Source organism: Notothenia coriiceps, unplaced genomic scaffold (genome assembly GCF_000735185.1).
Source record: "Notothenia coriiceps isolate Sejong01 unplaced genomic scaffold, NC01 NC01_scaffold00037246, whole genome shotgun sequence".
Taxonomy (NCBI): domain Eukaryota; kingdom Metazoa; phylum Chordata; class Actinopteri; order Perciformes; family Nototheniidae; genus Notothenia; species Notothenia coriiceps.
Window position 1 is genome coordinate 13,236,256 of NW_011369947.1, and position 19,908 is coordinate 13,256,163.

At 38.8% G+C, this 19,908-nt stretch overlaps 2 protein-coding genes across 3 annotated transcripts; both read right to left on the reverse strand.

Moving 5' to 3' along the window:
* Positions 1-1,727: 1,727 nt before the first annotated feature.
* On the reverse strand, positions 1,728-7,251 carry mns1 (meiosis-specific nuclear structural 1). Its single transcript, XM_010795628.1, has 8 exons — positions 7,094-7,251; positions 6,747-6,956; positions 5,020-5,147; positions 4,775-4,877; positions 4,090-4,319; positions 3,094-3,310; positions 2,886-2,993; positions 1,728-1,835 (listed from the first exon to the last, which is right to left on the reverse strand). The coding sequence occupies exons 1-8, from the start codon at positions 7,094-7,096 to the stop codon at positions 1,728-1,730; spliced, it is 1,107 nt and encodes a 368-aa protein (XP_010793930.1). The 5' UTR covers positions 7,097-7,251.
* A 1,228-nt stretch (positions 7,252-8,479) lies between these two features.
* LOC104965845 (zinc finger protein 280C) lies at positions 8,480-19,415 on the reverse strand. Of its 2 annotated transcripts, none has more exons than XM_010794867.1 (18): positions 19,245-19,415; positions 17,729-17,856; positions 17,427-17,632; positions 17,233-17,332; positions 16,839-17,069; positions 16,652-16,738; positions 16,452-16,540; positions 15,841-16,028; positions 13,207-13,364; positions 13,013-13,113; positions 12,788-12,934; positions 12,207-12,341; positions 11,900-12,117; positions 10,879-11,019; positions 10,726-10,794; positions 10,512-10,627; positions 10,396-10,417; positions 8,480-9,537 (listed from the first exon to the last, which is right to left on the reverse strand). In XM_010794867.1, the coding sequence occupies exons 2-18, from the start codon at positions 17,847-17,849 to the stop codon at positions 9,213-9,215; spliced, it is 2,454 nt and encodes an 817-aa protein (XP_010793169.1). In that variant the 5' UTR covers positions 17,850-17,856; positions 19,245-19,415; the 3' UTR covers positions 8,480-9,212. The 2 variants fall into 2 exon arrangements, with proteins under 2 accessions (XP_010793169.1, XP_010793171.1); XM_010794869.1 differs by having other exon boundaries at positions 19,191-19,251.
* Positions 19,416-19,908: the final 493 nt, after the last annotated feature.

Genomic DNA, 19,908 nt, shown 5'->3' on the forward strand with positions numbered 1-19,908 from the left:
TCAATGCGGTTCTTACTGGTTCTGTCCCCCACACACGTCGCTCAACTGTGTCGCCAACGGTTGGTCTAAAGCACTTCTTGAGACAAGACGTGTCCACAAGGATGCCAGTACATCTTTTGGACCTTCAGTACTTTAAGTTTTACGCCTCTAAGTTCCGGGACTTGTTCCAGGTACTTTACATTGATTTCAACGTAGTTTATGCATTAAATATAAATAGAATAGGCGGTTTTATGCATTATGATATTACTATTATGTTATGACATAGGCATATCATTACTTTGCATTTTACGTAAAGTACTGCTACCATCAAACGACACTCTCTAAATAAACGGAAATCGCACATCTTCGGATCATTCGGATGATAAACTAAACAAATCTGTATCGTGTTGTACAAAGTCTGGAATAACAAAGGACAAGGTACAATTTTATTTGGCTACAAGTCACCATGGCGACTCTTTCTCAGTAAAAAAACCAGTTTACCTTTTATCCATTCCAGTACCTCTTCAGGTTAACCATTTGTTTTATATTACTTGGGACTGACATCGAGCTCAAAATTGATCAAACCTCACATTATTAGTTGTAAGAAGTAGTCGGCTCTGATTTCGTCCCAGGGCCACCCGTGCGCCGTGACATGGTCACGTGTGATCCTGGATTCAGCGTTGGATCACACGTTTTATAATTTTAACATAAAATGGACGTCTTCCTTCGGTACGTGCATTGCGTCGGGGCGAGAGAAATTGAGGTTCACACTGAAAACGAGAAAGGAGGCACCACCGGTCACAAACTAGCAAGGGTGGTGCCCCTTTCGGAAGTGATTAACGTCATGGGTAGTTCCTCGACATTTTCGGCGCGTCAAAAACACACCGCCAAAAAGTCAACTTTCGGGTCACCGCTAGACGGGTAGAGGTAGAGTTATCTATACGCATGTTTCCCCGCCTGACCGGTACACACACCAAGACCTCGCTTATGTCTTCCTGCTAGCAAATATGATACGGCAAATTGTGTAGCAAATGTGAAAAAAAAGGCAAACCCCGCCAAAAAAACCGGCGATTGTAAAGTCGTAGCACATTCAAGCGACTGTCCAGTGTATGGACGGGAGGCGTGCGCTCCGAGGGCGAGCAACTGAAGGTGCTCAAACAGCTCGAGGAATGGGGGGGGGGGCAGACATTAGGGGGTTGCGCTAGGAGCATGCCGTGCGACTATTGTTAACCCCCAACCCCCTCGCGCCATTTCGTTAGATACCTGGGACTTAGGATTGATTCGAGGAGCGAGGTATCCTTTCTTACGCGCGGTCCCAGTCCCTTGGAAGTAGGGACTTGTCATTTGTCGGAGTACCGCGAACACGAGACAGTATCTGGACCGTTGTTGTTCGACGAGGCAGGAATTTTCTCTATCGTCGTATGTGGTTCCGGAATCTGGATACGGGTAACCCTTTTCCTTCTGTCCACTCTCATCTTTGATACTTCAACGAGTTGTCCAACTTATGGATTCGTTTACTAAGGGGTTGTGGTGACTTACGTTTAATAAAGTAAGTAAAATGTTGAGAGTGTATCTTTCTGTACCTCTTCTTGTTAGGCGTCGCTCCGACGCTACGTCGTCTGGCACGGTTCGTGGTTTGTCTTGCGAAGTTTCTCTACGCTTCCGTCCGTCTCTTCCTGCTTCTCCCTCGAAGTCCTTGTTTGAGATACTACCGATGTTCAACGCCTCCCTGCTAGGCAAACGCTCGTCTACTTTGCGGGTCTTTGCTGCGTACGTTCGTTGAGCTCGTGTTTGCGCCTCCACGCTCTTTGACTATCTCCTGTCTTCTGCCCGTGCGTACTCCGGCCGTTCCATTGCTTTGGTGTGAGACAAGATAGGTTCAATTTCGTCACGACCGAAATTATAGTCCACAATTACGACGAGCATGTGATGTGACACAGTGTATGGTATAGCGGGCAAATTAGTACTAATATAAAACTTAGAAGTGCCTGTTCTTTGCGTTCATGGTGTACATACGTTACCTCCTTTTTCGTTTTGTGTGATGTGAGTACAAAGTGACACGTTCGATACCTCTATGAAGTTCTAAGTTACAGTATACGTCGACATCGAGAGAAGTGCTGTGTCTGTGTCCAAGGAACATTTTGCCCGCAAATAAAGAACCTGAAAAGTTAGAACGTCGGGGAGGGGAGAAGGCAATGCGGCCTCTTGATGTTGTGCTTATTGTGCATATAGTATACGTTTGTATAATCGTACACACACGATGTGTATACTTGCACTTTTATCTGTGTACCTTTGGTACTTTGTTTATGGAAGCAACCGGCGAACAGTAACTTTTTCTAATTAGGAAGAATTTCGAAGGAAAGGGCATATTGGAACAGTTTAGATTTTGAAACAGTGTCTGAAGTCGTCTCGAAGTTTATTCTGCGTTGGGTGCAACTCAACAGTTCACATAGTTGGTTTTGTGGTCATGGTCCTGCACTTGTTGTAATCAAGGATCGGGTCGCTTTGTTGTTTGGGAATAACCAAATTGTATATTTTTTTGACATAATTTAGTAGCGGTATAAATTGCTAATATTATATGTACTTTATTTCATAAATAATAACTCTAAAATTGTGGATACTTTAATTAACGGAACAAGGAAAAATTAATTCCGTTGAAACAATGTAGTAAATGTACCGTGGTCAGTGTTTGCCATCAAAGCTCCAACTCTCCTCGTGTCTCTCTGAGTCCTGACTCTCCATTGCTTCAGAAGTATCCCCCACAAGTGGAGCTTTTAAATTCATAGCCCGGAGTGTCTCTGTACATCTCTTTTCTCATGGTGGTTTCATTTTTTCATTAACAAAACAATCGTTTGATAACTAGCATGAATGTCTAACATGAGAGAAAGTAAAGCAAAGATACTTACTATTTCTTTCTGCCTGTGAGCCTCTTCTTGTTCTTCTGAATGAAGTTCCTCACGGACTCGCTCCATCTCTTCTTGCTGCTGCCTTTTCGCCTCCATTTTCTCAGACAGCTAGGGAACAGAGAGGAGTGCCAGATATACAGTTATGTGTCGTTGAATGAAAATCTAAAAAGTATTGGGATTTAAAAAACATAGTTGTCTAAATGATTACGATTTTATGAAAATGCTCCTTGGCTTCTTCTCTCTCTCTGATCTTGGCCATCTTGCTCTCCTCCATGTGCTCCTGCTGGCTCGCAAACTCCACGATGCGCCTGTTCTCCGCCTCCATCCTCTCTCGCTCCATGCGTCTCCACTCCGCCTGGTGCTTCTTGAAGTCTTCGATATGCTGCTGAGTGGCTCTGACCTTCTCCAGCTTCAGCTGCCTCTCCCTTCAGGAGAACAACATCATTTTAAAAAACCCACACACTACCAAAGGCTTATCTCCTTCTTGGAGAAGAAACGGAAGCTAGTAGAAACTCTATGTTAAATGCATCCTGCAGCATTTTGAGTCAAGGACAGATACAGATATTTAACTGGTAATCAGAATCAGAAACAGGTTTATTGCCAGGTAGGTTCACACATACGAGGAATTTGACTTGATGTCATGGTGCAGACATCAAATATAAAACAAACAATCTTTAAGGACAGCGTAATAAAATACAGTTAAATAGCAATAAGATAAAGCAGTCATTTACATGGAAGTAGAATGCTATGAATGAATTATAGGATATAAAATATGAAATATGAAATAAGAATATGTGCAGTAAGCAGTGTGAACATTGTGTGCATTAATGTAATGCATATAGAGACTACGTTGTGGCTGAGGTAAGTTTCAGTGGGGGGGCCGGGCCTTGTTTAAGAGGCCGGTAGCAGAGGGGAAGAAACTGTTCAGGTGGCGAGAGGTTTTGGTTCTGCCAGAGGGGAGGGGGGTGAACAGTTTGTGTCCAGGGTGGGAGGGGTCGGCCACTATCTTCCCTGCCCCCCCCCCCTGATTTAAGTCACTTAAATCACATGTTCTTTACTCAGTATAAACATGGCCAACTCAAACCCATGGAATATGTATTTCTAGGTAATATCAAATCCCTTCATTGTTGGGTTAATCTAGAAAATGTGTACTTTTTTTTTGCAATTCTCTTAAATGCTGTAAATATTGCGCTGAAGGACTCACATCTGATCCTCATCGTAAATCTTTCTGACGATCTCATCCACCAGGAGCTTCTCTCTGAGGAACTCCTCGTACGCCTCTTGTCTCTTGCGCTCCTTCTCCATGAGCTGCAGCTCCAGCTCTCTCTGATACTCTACCGTTTCCTCCAGACGTTTCTGCTCCAGCTTCAGCTTCTCAGCGGCCAATCGCTCAAGTTCACTCTTCATCTTGCGTCCTAAATCTGCCACCTCGCGCTAATTCAAAGAAAAGACATAAACTGAGGAAAATATTCTGTGTTTTTGTGAAGTTAATAGCTCCTTGTTACTAGCTCCTTGTTACTAGCTCCTTGTTACTAGCTCCTTGTTAATAGCTCCTTGTTACTAGCTCCTTGTTACTAGCTCCTTGTTAGGAGAAATAAGGATATGTTTCACTCCTAACTGACCAAAAGTGAATATCAATGCACCTTAAATATGGGACCTAATGCAAAAAGGTAATTAATCCTCTTTTAAACAAATGTACTTCATAAACAGTCCCTTCAGTATGTTCTTAATTAGATAATACTGGATCTCTATCCGTGAGCTGCAAAGAAAAATCTAGTTATTTAAAATGAAATATTTTAAGAACAGAATTAATCTTTTACAACCAGTGGTTCAGACTCAGGTTATGTTGTTGGAAGTAGCTGATTGAAATGAATGCAGACGGTGCTCACCATTGTCTCAAGCCTCATAGCTTCATGCTCGGCAATCTGCGCCGCTCTCTCTTTATTCAGATAGGCAGACTTCAGCTTCGACTCCAGCTCTCGAAGCTCCATGCTGAAAAGTATTCAAACCGACTTGATCATAGGTACTGAAGAGACCAAAGCAGAGAAAGACAACACAACAGCAAGAAAGCATTTGCATTTTGAGCCGGATTATAAAGTGAGTCCAGGTTATGGAGCATGTGTAGTAGGTGTACCTGTTCTCTTTAATATGCTGCCTCATTTTCTCTTCTCTTTGGGTCTCACAGTCGATGCGGGCCAGCTCTTTAGCCAACCTCTCCTCTTGTTCTAGTTGTTGTTTTCTGGTTGCTCTCTGCTCCTCTGCCTACAAGTCAAAGATAGTTATGATTATAAACATCTGAGTTTAGGTAAGTTACAGTACTGTGTATCATTACATGTTTAACTGGTGATAACCAATAAGACAGACATTTACCATGGATCAAATTAGATAATTGTTCCTTAAAACAGGTTCCTCATGTTACCCACTAAATGTTTTTTACCTTCACCTGAAACTGGTTTGCCATTTGGTGATTTTTTTCAGTAAAATAAAAGGGGCCGCTCAATTTGAAGATTTGTTTATTTATATTATCTTGTGTATTTGGTGTGTGTTTTTTTTTACAATAGCATGAAGTGAACAGCAACTTATTGTGAAATACTGTATAATGGCTCCCCTAGAAAGCTTTTTAGGACTAATGGTCAAAAGAGTGTCTTTCCTGCTCTTTGACAAGAGATGGGAGTGTAAGGGAAAACAGTACAACTGATGCTGTGTATAAAAAATATCATATAATCGTAAGAGGGCCGAACAAATATTGGCTTAAGTGAGAGAGGCTTATTGATTTTATAATGGCACAAGAGTAAGAATAAGGTATACATATGGTCTTGTATTCTTAAACGTATTCCTCTGTGATCAGGATCAATGTATTTGTATGTTATTTTATGTATTGAGTGTTCCATACAACTTATTTTTACAAAGCCATCTCCTTGTTTATTTTGTTGAAGCAGCTTTTAGCTTCTCTGCTCCGCAGACCAAACTTCCTAAGAATCTGAAGTCTGCCCCAAACCCGGGTTCTTTCAAATAAAGGCTGAGAAACTTTCTCTGTATGCTGATTTTCCAGAGACCATCTGACTAGGTGTTATCATAGTTGGTGATATTGGTGATGTTTTTAATGTTGTTAATGATGTAAGGACTTATGTCCTAAATGTTGCTGTATTATTGTTGTATTATTGTTGTATTGTTTTAAGTGTCGGACCCCAGGAAGAGTAGGTTTTGTCGAGAGCAAAAGCTAATGGGGATCCTTAATAAACATAAACATATCATAGCACTCCAGCACTTGGTGCATTATCTGTATTTACAATGTACATTTTCTAACTATCCTTTCATGAGTTGTCTTTTTGTTCAATTCATTTTGTTTTTAATTATTATGTTTTAAGCACTTTGAACCCGGAAAGGTTTACACGTATGAGGAATTTGACTTGGTGTCGTGGTGCATACACACAAGTAAAGCAAGAATTAAAAACACAGGTAGAGAACTAGATTTTTTTTTAAATAATACAAAATATAGTAAAATATAACTGTATTTACATTGCAATGGAATGGAATAAAAGGGAATAAAATATGGAATAAAAATCGGTAGTGATAAAAAAATAAAGAAAACAGATATTGTTGTACATTGTGTGCATTAATGTAATGTAATGTAATGTAATGCGTAATGCAACTAACCTTAACCTTTGTTTATCCCTCTTGTTCATGGGGTGACACGGTGTAGAGATGGGACAATGGTAAAGGATGTATATTCACAAAAACATGTGTAAATTATTTGTTTTGTGTAGGAAAATTTGATGCCAGTGATATCAAAATAATGCAGCGGAGACAGGGTGCCCTGCGGAGCCGACCCACAATGCCTTAGTGAGGAGACCCACTTACCTGGATGAGAGCGGCCTCCACTTGTCTGTCCCTCAGCTCCTCCTTCACCTGCCTCAATAGCCTCTTCCTCTCGAAGCTGTCCTCGTGCCGCAGCCCGGCCTGCTGCTGCCGCTCTCTGTCCGCGCGCCCGGCCTCCTCCTGCCGGTGCTGCTCCTGGTTCTGCCTCTGAGACATCAGCCTCTGCTGCTGGCTGTACGCCCGGTTACGACTCTGTTCCAGTGGAAAAGACACGTAAGAAAACACTGAATAAACTCAACAGGTGCTGCGTCAACAGGTTGATGTTAGCTGCTCTGCTTGTAGCAGTTAAGCTAAAGGTAAGTTTAACTTCGGTTCAGCAGAAAGTTTACCATGTTTGAGGTGCTTTTCGTCGATGTCCTCCTTCCCGACTAAGTTAATATTAACTCTTTAATTCGTAAACAATTATTAATTTATTAAATTGAAGTTCATATTGATGCCGTTGTTATCCTGACGAGACGCTAAATTTTCTCGGTGTTGTTTGGCATCTGGTTGTCCTAGGAACGCCGCGTCGCCGTAAGCTCGGCCAATCAAAATGAGCTTGAACCATGACGTCACCTGCCGGTAAAATCAAAATCTCTTCTTCACTTCACAGCTTCATGTTTACCAGATTCATTTTAAACGTAGCCTGCTGTTTGACTAGGCTATCTATAATGTACGAATGCATGTATGAAGTCAAACATTATCAATTGTCAACAACTAGTAAATGTTTTTGACTTGTTATAGCATTTTTTGTATTTGTATGCAATGAAATGAAATGCATGTACTGAATATTTTTTAGTGAAAAACTGGAACAAACACATGTCATTTTATAAATGTACTGAATATTTTTTAGTGAAAAACTTGAACAAAAAAATGTCATTTTATAAATGTATCATATTTCCCGATAATGTTCGAAAAATAATCTTGTATTTTCAATTTTCAAATGTAGTGATAACGATCAATTCATGAACATTTTATGTAATGCACTCAATTTGTGATTTGGTTATGTGTTTTACAGAATTTCTATCTTCAATAAAACTTGCAATTCTGTTACAATTTTGAGAAAGCAAATGTGTGCAAATCACTCTTAGTCTATACTTAAATGTAAATGTTTAAATGTGTTTCATTACTTATCATTCATTTTAAATATAATGAGCTTTATTAGCAGTGCACTTTGAATCTAGCAGTGAAATTCTTTATCTCTTTGATTGCTCAATAAGGGGGGGAAACTTGTCCTTTACATCAGTGATGCATCAGGGCAACATTCAGATAAATAACACTCAAAGCGTCAGACTTTTTGTATTGAAACTGTATTTACAAGAACAGGGAAGCATTAAACCAAACCCAGGGGTTTTTGCTCTCTCGGTGAACACAATATATTCAAACAAATGTCAAAAACTCTGGAATACATTTACAGTGCCATCATAGACAAAGATGCATTTACAGACGTCCTCTACAGATTCTGTATATACAAGTGAAAACCCTTTTTAAAAACCTATGAAATAACTTGAAATATTGAGTCAAAGTGAACAGGTTATCCAGAGGTACAGGGACTTTTCTTTTTAAAACTGTTGATGCAAAATACAATGAATCATCCATCAACAGGCAGCTGTAACATAAAAGTGTCATGCTGAGTAACTCCACAACAAGCAACATGTTCACCTTTCTTTCACAAGCTGGCACATTCACATCATTTAAAAGTAAGACAACAAATGAATGGTATTCACATATTATTCGGCTCAATCCTCACACAGTTGTGGTTATTTTTTCACACTATACCCCCTACCATTTCTTAATTGTCTGATATATTTCCAACATGATTTTTCTAAGGGAATAACATCTCAAGCTAGACATTTCTATACATGTCCGATATATTTCTTAAAAACAATTGTCTGACTGTTGACACACGTTTCTCTGTCCAGAAAAAGGCATTAAAACATTTTAGTATTTATTATTTTGATGGGAAGACAGAATTGAAATTGTATGAATAAATCCCCAGAAACAACTTGAGCATCTGCCACTGAGTGAGTTTCACAATCAGTTGTCATCTGACAATTTAGTCCTTTTTCTCGACCAAGCAAACCATAAATGATCTTAACTGTCCTTAAAAAGGTGAGCCACAATCATCAAGGTTAATGATGTTAAGAATGACAATACTTTATTATATGGCTTTTAGGACAACAAAGAAGACTTTAATTATTGTATTTTTCTATTAAAAACATACTAAAATACTCAACATCCTTTTAGGAAATGGTATTTTAACAGAAGATCTATTTATATTTTCGTTGTTGGATTGGACTTTGCTTAACACATGAACTTAGAGGGGAATGGTGGAAAATACCAGCAGCAAAACACCATTTTTTTTTTTTTCATATTTTTCTATATTAATGAAAACAATGCCAAGGTCTGACTGATGGACTCTAAATGAAATACCTAGCTATACATGTGCATGGTGTTCGTTGTAGAGGTTCATTCTGATTTGGTTGGTTGTTCCCTTTTCTCATGCTCAGGGAGCTGCTCACTTTCTTTCAGGCTCTCAGAGTTACACACTGACTCTGATGCACAGGAAGACGATACAGCGGGCAGCAACAAGTGTCCTTCAGAGGAACCTTCAACCACACTGATTTCTGTGGAAGCCTTTTCGCTATCACCTGCTGGTACAATCGGCTCTGGTCTATCCACAGTGGCGAAAGGCAGACTTTCAACCACTTTCAAGTCCATTTCCTTTGGTGTTAAAACAGGCACCGTCGTCAACAGATAGAACGATTTTGCTGGCTGCCTCAAGAAGAGATGGCTGCAGGAAGGGAAGAGGACATCATTTTAAAAGCATCCTTTAGATTTACATGCAGCAATATGCTATCGTCACTTTTTAAGCAAAACACACTGCAAACAAAACGTATGAAATAGCGGTAGTGAAAATGTGTTAGCAAGCACTCTATCATTATTAAAACCAAAGAGGTTACAATGATGTAAAGGGCTGTAACCAACACATATTTCCATTATCGTTTAATCTGTGAAAGCACAGGTGATGTCTTTAAGGGTCTTTTTTTGACAGTCCAAAACCCAAAGATATCCACCTTAATAAGACACAGTATTAAACTGAGAAAAGCAAGAAATATACATTTTTGAGAGGCTAAAAACTGTATATTCTGCCATTTTTGCTTTAAAAAAATCTTAAACAATTATAGTAATAGTTGGTGAATATATTTTTCTGTTTATTGACTTTGGAACCTCTTTGTGTTGTTGAAGAAATGTGTCTTTATACCAATAATTGACTGGCTATTAGTCCATCAAGCATCACTGCCTGCTGGAAATATTGTTTCAAATTAAACAATTAATTGGCTGTATAAAAACAAGTTTTTTTAATCACAGATAAAAAGCAGAAGAGTTTCATATGGTTAGTGAAAAGACAGGGAGCAATGTTGTAAAACAAAGCACTTCTAGTTCTGGACTTTCCCTTCAATCAGACCACACAACATGTGATTTACAGAGCAGATTTGTAGCAAAAGCAGAAGAAAAACATGCAATTTAATTCCAGCGGGTTTTAGATTTTAGTAAATGTTATTTGGTCTTCGACATTTGTTGTGTTATGATTAATAGATTAGAGATAATCGAACAACAAGATGTAAAGTGGGTAGTAGTTTCTACTCACACTCGACCTTTGGCTTTGATATCTGCTGGGTTAAAAACAAAGGACAACCTTTCAAGAAATGTGTCACACTACACACGAGCCATGAGTCAGGCGTTATAGGTGAAAAGAAAACGTACCCTTTTCCTGAATGACTTTGCATATGTGATTTGGTTGGTCAGTTAAATGTCTGGTCATCAGGTCACCGCCTGTTGCGTCCATGAGGAGGTCGCAGTTCAGACAGACCAGAGTTATTCTGGGGAATAAACAAACCGTATGTGATGTCTAATTTCAAACAGAAAACACTCTGTATTTAATGTTGAATGCAGAACAGACTTTATGAAGCGTATTTACTTTGAAGCCGATGAAGCCTTCTTGTGATTCATTTTCAAGAATCTGTTTTTGGTTATGGTACTATGAAATCTAACAATGAGGAAAGACAAATATGTTAAACGATTAATCAGATAAAAAAACTGAGTTAAACGTAAGGTAACGTTTTTCTCTCACCTTATCATATGATTCCCAATGGCGACTTTGCAACTCGTCCGATATTTGCACGCACCGCAATTTGAAATCATTGGGAAATGAGAAAAGAAGTGGTCCACTTGTGTGTTGCACTCGATGCATGTGAATTGTCCTCCATCGACTCTGAAATTTGGGCATTAAAAAAAAGAGAGAACAAAACACCAATATATTCAAGCATGGACGAGACAATCCAGATTTTAAGACACTGACAACTACTAGCATAGCTGTTAGGATCTCACAGTGGGTTTATTGAAGCAGATGAACAAAGTAATTTACTTTGTTATTTATGAGAGGTCTGCAGGTTCTCTAAATTCTTCAGCTACATCTTTTATCTTGTGATCTTATGGGTCATTATGTGATTTAAGATGGCATATTGTTTTTGATTACTGAGCGCAATTAGCCAAATATCCCACTCATTAGTTTAAGAAAAAGGAATAATCGCTATACTCTATATTATTTTTAGCCAGCCTAATGATAACTGTCAGGAAAATTAATAAAAAAGGTCATTAGCTCCTTTGTGTATTCCTATGCTTTAATAACACCTATTAATCTGCTTCCACCCACCAGGAGGTGGGGCCCTAAATTAATGATTAAGATGAACATGCTAAAGATTACAATTTTATTGGAAAGGGATGGTAGTGCTAAAACGTTCTTATAATGTTTAAATTGTTGCTAATATAGGGATGTCATAATAAAATAATTAAAAAGTTGATATCATGTTAAAGGTACACACATTATAAGACCCTATCTCTAACTCCCTGTACTCGTATTGAGAGAAATATATCTGACAAAAGACAAAACACACTATACACAAAAAATAGATTTAACCGATAGCATTTTTATCATTATTGAGATTATATTTATTTAAATTCTCAATTGAGATAAAATCAATATCATAAATGATTTAAGCCACGCTAATCATGCGGTCAATATAAATATTTTTCAGTCTGTTGAAGCAAAGAATCCTGTTAAAGATGTGGTTCTTGCTGTGTGTGAAGTTCACCTGATGTTCCTGAGCGACAGATTGTGTTTGTTGGACTGGAGATCTTTCTTCTTGCTCGCCTTGGCTTTTCCTGCAGAGACGTTTGACTTGGACTTGGATCCACTGACAGCAGGCTTGGTTTTTGGGTTGAAACTTTCTGGGGTGACAACAAGGCTGGATGGATCAGTGCAGCTGTTCAGCGTTGGAGCCTTTCCTGTGAGGGACGCTCGGATGGTCACCTGGAAGAAAAACACAATGCACATTCAAATTCAAATGTATAATTTTAAGACTAGTAAACAGATCTTAAATAAATGTTGTAGGGTCACACCTTGGTTCCTGGAGGAAGACCTTCCAGAGCTTTGGGTTTTTTAAAGGTTTTGTGGACGTTATTCTTGTGATCCAGTTTCTCCCTGTATGTGAGAAAATTCAGTCTGCATTTTCCACAGCGATGGATCTTTTTTCTCTGAAAAATAAAGAAAGTAAAGAAAAACATGATTAAGCGGTGCGACTACAGGCTAATTGCTGAGATTTTTTATTTGGAATCACTTAAAGAATATTGGGAGTAAGAAATGAACTTCTTTGTTATTAATAGAGTAGAAATGAATTTAGTTTGGTTCCAACTCTTCCATATTCATTGCTCCTCTAGGTGAAGAGAAACAGGTTTTCCTGTCAGGCTTTTATTTATTACGTTACGGTGTAAGGCAGACAACCAAATCAATCCAACCTAGGTGATGAAGCCAATACAAACCAAGAGCGACTTCCAACTCCTGCAAAAATACTTTTACAATCTTAAGAATTCGCAATAAACACATTGCTGTGTCAGCTATAACTCAAAATCTGTGTTTCAAAATGATACTTTAGATAGGCTTTACACATTTTTTATGAGACTACATTAAAGGAGTGTCTCACCTGATGTTTCATGTAGTGTTGCATGTATAGAGGACCACTTCTAAGAACTTTGAGACAGAAAGGACAGAGCAGGTCTTTGGTGTTATCATGGACACTTCTGAAATGTGTCTCCACGTCTGAGAAGAAAGACGACCTGTAATCGCAGACCTGTGAGGGAGTAAAGCATAGTGTGAATATTCTCTAACATTCAAATTAAAATCAAATCCCGGTAATAAAGTGACATACGCTGCAGATGTAAGGCATTTCCCCAGGCTTGTGGTTGTCCTTCATGTGTTCCAGGAGAACCTGCTCCGACTCAAACGCCAGCTCACATATCTTGCAATTTGCTAGAAAAAATTAAAGGAAAGAAAAATAACATTACAAATGGCTACATTTGAGCAGATTGATCAGATTAAGCTGTATAGATATTTATGTCATACTAGAGGATTCGATGGAGCTGTGAGCGCTCTCGATGTGGCACTGCAGCTGGAACGGAGTCATGTACTGCCGGTAGCAATGCTGGCAGGTGGTGTAGCTTTCCCAGCTCTCACTGTTCTGCTTCTCCAGCTCCAAGTGGTGCTTCATGTGGTTCATGAACCTGAGAGACAGGGTAAACACACACTGAGTATTAAAGGTCCCCTATTATACTGTTTTTCATCAATATATTATAGGTCTCAGATACAAAACATGTCTCTGAAGTGTTTGGCTCCAAAAACCAAACAGATCATTGCAGCATCCCATAATCCCCTCTGTTTCAGCCCTGTTTCAAAAGAGCCGATTCTCTGTCTGTTACTTTAGATAAAAATAAGGAGCCACTCCCCTCTGAGAGATATCTGGTTAAAAAGAACACAATGCTGCTCTACGAGGCGATTCAGGTGATAAGGTGGGGGGAGGGGTTACCTTGGTTGGTGATTGGCTAATGGTTACACAAGCCAAAAAATCGTTATGACATCATAAAGTGTCCTAAATCTGATCATCTCATTTTCAGACAGGTTTTTATATAAATGGATCAGGACAAAAAGTGAGAGAATCTTTTTTCCTGAAACTTTCAGAATCTCTTTACACAGAGGGGACACATGTTTATGTATAAAAGACATGAAAAAGTGGAATTTGCATAATGGGTGACCTTTAAAACCACATTTTAAGAAGCGAAACGTAAATGATCAGCCTGCTTGTCCCTGTAGTTATGTTCATCAATATGTTATGATATCAGATGCAAACAACTTCCCAAAAAACTTCCCTGTAAATGTGAGAATTCATCAAATTCAATAGGTTTAATTTACAGGAAAAATTTGTGTTTAAGACTTTTTTTAAAACAGTAAACTAAATATCTTATAGTTGTAGACAGGACAATACATTTGAAGACGACAACCTGGGCTTTTGGAAACACTGATTGGATTTTTGTTGGGAGAAAAAAAAAAATAATTGAGGAAACAATCGATAATTAATTGCTAATGAATATTTAAAAGTACCGGTAATTGTCAGTTGCAGCTCTAAAGTAATTGACATAACATATTTGAGGCTATTCATTGACAAATAATGGTTTAATATAATATGTATAATTATATATTATTTGTCTATTTAATAAAAATAATGTACATTGATCTCTCAATTCGCAATAGCCATTTAGTCAATATTTATTTTTTCCTACAAATTGATACGCTAGTTTCAGCTTTAAAATAACAATTGCTCTTCATTCAACCAATTGTGACATTATCCCACACACACACACAACAACAACCACTTAATCAACAAATGCAGGAGATTTGCATCGATTTAATGTATATTGTTAAAATACAAATTAGGTCCTTTTAAACAAAACCATTCATATTCATGCCCCGTTTATCTGCAGTTCCAAGTCCCAGAGGCTTTAAAGAAATATGACATACTCTTCTCACCTCACTTTTACAAGCATGTTTAATGGCTGTTATAATTTCAGCAATTACACAAAGACTTCAGTTTGGCATAATGATGTAGCGCTCCCCTCCTCAGCTCCCTGCCACTGCTGCCCTGTCGAGGCGAGGCCCATTTCTCAGCCTGCAGATTCTGCTGCCTCAGCTCCCCTAATAGAGACTTTTATGTGGATGAACTATGACCTCAGCTTTGAGAGTATGGTTGCAGTACAAATGTTGTTGTCCATTAAAAGCGGCTTACAGAGGCTTTTTTTCCAATGTTCTGAAGCAAAGTTATTTAATCAACGAGGCAGTTCCTACACACCTAAACTAGCAGTCATTTTTCATCTTTAGGCCCATGGGGGAAAACGCTCTGATACTGTCATCCATCTGAGAGGAGAAGTGCAGCGAAGATGTCCAGATTTCATATGGGCTCAAGACAAATCTCTTTTCACCAAGTTCTGTAAAACTTAAGTCCCAATCTGCTTTTGAGAGCATATCAACTACTGAATGTAGTTATTGAAAAGAGGGTGAAAACTAAACTCACATCAGTAGTTCAGCTGTGTTACACAAAAATACACAAAAAACAACAACATTAAATCATACAAATCCACCTGCATCACCACAACAACGCAGTGATTGATCTTTCAGTGATGCATTAAACCATAAACAACAAACATACAACGCTGCATGTGACGAAGGTAACTTCGTCACTGTGGACTGATGGCTTCGGGCCTTGCATATGTGCACATTTTTATACAATTTATACTATTTATTGTATTTTATTTTGAAATGTGTTCCCCTTTCCCCATGCCTGTTGCCATTGATTGTGTGCACCTGGTGCCCTGTGTTGTCTCCTCCCCCCTCACCTGTGTCCTGTTGGGTTGGGCATTTAGGCTCTGGGGTTTTTCTGTTTGGAGGTGTGTGTGTGAGACCCTGGAGGCTGCAGGCTGTGCTCAGGGAAACAACAGCAGGATTGAGGCTGTGTGTCATTGTGATCATTTCATAAATGCCCACACCGGGTTGTATTTTTGGAGGTTCTGCCTCCTTGCTTGGTCGGGCCGCTCAATTGTCAGCTTCACACTGCACCACGCCCTTGCTGATTATTTAGCACAGAAAAGCCAAAACATATTTATTTATGGAATATTACGCTGTTATTTTACTGAAAGAAAACGAACATACCTGATATTGTTCTTGAGAACTTTTGAACAGCTCTGGCACTTGAAAGTGGTGTTGGGTTTCTGCGCATCCTTTTTCATCATATTTCCGTCAGATCTACCGTAGTAGAACTCTGAAACCAGCATGATGCGCTTGTTTGCACCGATGTGCACGGCTGATTCGGCTGAAGCTTCTAACACTGCACAGCAGCTCTGAAATAACAACGTGTTTTACATGAATACGACAGCTTTGGGGTCTGATTTGTATTTAAATGGTTCATCCAACGTTTTACTTAATAATACTGATGTCTAAATGTTTGTTATGTTAACAACAAAAAACTGAAATGAGGGTGGGATAATAGAATAGGCAAAAACAAATAAAAGTGTGATGTAATTATTGGTAAGTAACAAAATCATGTTGAGGGGATTTTGTTTATCAATCACATCCAATCTTTGAGTCAAGTTAGAAAAATAAACCACTAGGAAACAAATAGTTGTAATAATAAAAAGCTTTTTTAACATTCAATTTTAACCTGGGGTCATAATCAATCTGTATAATAAGCCGTTCATCGTTTTTTCAGTGGATACTTTACTAACACATTCTCATTGACACGGTTCCACAAGATTTTAACTCACCTGCAGGTGAAACGTCAGGGCCTCCTGTGAGAGGAATTCTTCTCGACACTTTGGGCACTGTTTCTTTAATACCCCATTTTTCACTGACCCTACAAAACAATTTACATGTCATTTCTGAATCTAATAACCCCCACAAAGAACAAAAAAACGTAAAGGGTGTGTCTACAGTAATGACATTACAAATCTGTATAGAAACGTACCCAATTCAATCTTCGCTTTTTTGGGTACGCTGTCTTTTTGCTGTGGTGGTAGCACTCGCTTGACTAAAATTTGATCTGTAAGCAATCCTAAAACAAACACATTAACATTTTAGTTTTGGTATTGTCAGCTGATTGATCTGCAAGTATGATAAAGCATGGTTATTTGGTACATCAGAAGAGAAAATACCTCTGTTATTGTCATTGTAAAGGGCATTTGCTGCCACGGAAAAGGTCTTTAGAGGTTGTGGGTTGGACCAGTTGAGTTGCAGCTGTTGAGGCTGTGCAGAGTAAACAGCAGGACTCTGAACGTTGGATAAAGTCACAACGTTGTTGCTGATTTGTTGCACCTGAGGTCTGTGGACAGCACCGGGCATTACGGTGGCGGTGGTGATCTGCTGGAAAAGATGCTGCTGACCAGCTGGAAGACAAAACAGACGAACTCTCCTGATACACTCGGTATCGCCAGCTTAAATATAGAAATGCCTTTAATGAGGCGTTACTATTACAGTCTCAGAATAAAATCACTGGTTATTAGGGGAAGACAAGTTACTCCTGAGTTGTATATTTCACTTTGTATTTACCTGGTACTATTGTAAATGAGGTCCCAGGAGGGTACTGGCTCCCAAGAGAGGCAATAAAGTCACTGTTGTTTGCTAGATGCGGAGAAGTGACAATAAAGCCCTGAAACAAAAACAAAAACAAATCCCCACTTAACGCTAAGGTGTTTTTGCTTATTGGATCGAATTCGCAAATATTATTTTAATACCAACAATACCTGGTTATTGACGATAAGAGGCTGCGGGGTCAATGTTGTCAGATTGGGTGCTGTAGTATTCACGGCATTTCCAGCCACACTCAACGGCAGCATTATGGGGGAGGGGCCACTGGCCGGCTGAGGAGCAGGAGGCTTGACTTCCTGTTTCCCTGCACGGTTACTCTGAGGAGGTGGAGGGTTGGGTCTTCCCTCCTTCTGCTTATTAGCTGCAATAACAAACAAAAGAGCCAAAATAAGTAAATAATAAAATTGGATGCAAGTAATGCTTCACATAAATATGTTTAAAATGTTCTATGACATACAGAGCACTCCAACGAAGATGGGCTCATCATCATCATCATCATCTATCAAGTGAACTTCAGGAGCTTGTTTCTGCCACGGCTCCAGCTCCTCCTCCACACACTCCATAAAAAGTTCAGACATTGTGGAGCTGTAAGAGGAAAAAAACGAAATATTTAGTCAACTTGAGCTATACTATATATTATTTAACGTTTTGACAAATAAGGCAAACCAATGACCCATTATATTTTATAGGCAGCTTTTATTCAGGGACATTTTAAGTCAAAACTTGGGTACAAATATTGGGATAACTATTTGATATACTTGTAGCAGATGATACATATAAAAGATACAAACAATACCTAAAAACCATTAAAAAAAAGTCCCCTTAGGAACAAATAAAACCACTAGTTTTACAAAACCATTAAGTTAGCGTTGATGTTCACAAATTGAATTAAATCAACTTGGTTAAGATGGTGCCAAAAACAGCCTGGGTGCAGCTGAACGCTTTATAACGAGATGGAAAGACCTGGTAATAATTCTCAAATGTTATGGGATCTATACATTTATTAATTTGAGAGGCACAGTCTTCCTCAACATTTAATTATTTTTTAAGCAAATGGCAGGGAGACGATACATTTTTTAAATGTCACACCTGGAAAAGCTCAGGTGCGAGTAATAAAATGAACAATGTCTGATTTAAATAAAGCTGCTTTTACCTACTATGATGGATCATAATATCTGCAGTAGAAACCCTTTAGTCTTGGGCAGACACCTTTACTGAATACATTTTCAAAAGTCAATATGACACGGGCAGCAATATGAATTGTGGACTAGATCATAATAAGAGCAAACAAAACTTTCTAATTAGTTTTCAATATGAAATAAAATATTGCTGTAGACATCGCCGTATAAACAAATACACTATTAAAAAAAACGCTTTTATTACTTCTTTATCATTATTTGTTTCTGTTTGACAGGTAAATAACATGAGCTTTTTTCTTGTCAAATAAAGTACATTTTGATAAAATAAATCCAAGAACGGTAATGCTGGTATATTTTTGAGCTAACATTATTCTCCTTACAACAAAATCCTAAATGTATTATACGATTTGTTTTAATTAATTAGAAACGTCAATAATATCCTGCTTCAAACTTCTGAACAGTCACCACATAAAGCTTTTTTTAGCATAAATAAAAGTGATGTTAGCGCAGCTGGCTCAGATTTAACTGCTATGTTGTTGTTAGCCTCTTTTCTTTACAGCAGCTAGGTAGCTAATGCTAACTAGCTAACACGTATGATTTCCACTGCTCCTGGTGATCACCTGCTGCAGTCTGCGATGGGGTTGATTAATTATGCCTTGTTTAAGTAATGATGTGCAGTAATGATGTGCTTAATCACACATCATCTTAAATTCATCCTAGCATTGAGTTGTCGATCAGCTCACCACACATTAGCTAGCTAGGATCCGTTAGCATGCTCACATTGACTGGGATGTCGGGACAAAGACCGCCCTCAGAGTTTGTGTTTCAGCCTACCTCTCTCACCCTGGCCCCTGGCTCTCAGCGCAGACCCGGGTCTAGATACAAGCTGCAGCACCAGCCGTGGGTCTGAGGGGGATATGTGTATCAGACAGTGCGGGTTTACTGGACATCACACAGAGGGGAAGGGACAAGTATCGCCTCTCCAAAGAAACCGGAAATGCTCGGACTGTGTGGACCAATCAGATTGCCGGCCGCCTTTCTCCTCATCACTTCCTCTGTGTCAGCCTATACAGTATGTTGTAATGTATAGTAGTGGTGTAAAGTGACTAAGTAGTTTATACTTGTTTTTAAGTAAAACCTATTTTAGTAAGGAGCATGGATCAGGATGAAGACAGAGAACCTGTCTCGTCTCCTTCACATACTCCCCTGACTCCATGTGGTGAACATGCTGCCAGACTTTGCTTTGATGTGCCACTAGATTCAACTTTAAGTATTAGTCAGGTTCATTATAACTTGATTTTAACTTTCGTGGGATTTTTGTGGGGATTTGCTAAACTATACATTTTTGGAAAGGGTATTGTATAAGGATTCAGAAAATCTATGTTTCCATTTGCTCAGATGTCTATATGGCGGCTATATTGGAATTTCCAAAATGGCTGCCGTAAAATGTAGGTTTTGTAATATCTCGGCTTCTAAATAAGCTGGAACATTGATTTTA

Excerpts from the sequence above, each read along its gene's own strand:
- mns1 (XM_010795628.1), bottom strand. Across the intron at positions 5,148-6,746 it reads TGGAGGCCGCTCTCATCCAG|GCAGAGGAGCAGAGAGCAAC; the intron begins GTAAGTGGGTCT and ends TTTGACTTGTAG. Across the intron at positions 4,878-5,019 it reads CAGCATATTAAAGAGAACAG|CATGGAGCTTCGAGAGCTGG; the intron begins GTACACCTACTA and ends AATACTTTTCAG.
- LOC104965845 (XM_010794867.1), bottom strand. The coding sequence starts at position 17,849 with ATGTCTGAACTTTTTATGGAGTGTGTGGAGGAGGAGCTGGAGCCGTGG. Across the intron at positions 13,365-15,840 it reads GTTCTCAAGAACAATATCAG|GTTCATGAACCACATGAAGC; the intron begins GTATGTTCGTTT and ends CCTGTCTCTCAG. Across the intron at positions 10,628-10,725 it reads AAGGCTTCATCGGCTTCAAA|AATAACTCTGGTCTGTCTGA; the intron begins GTAAATACGCTT and ends TTTATTCCCCAG.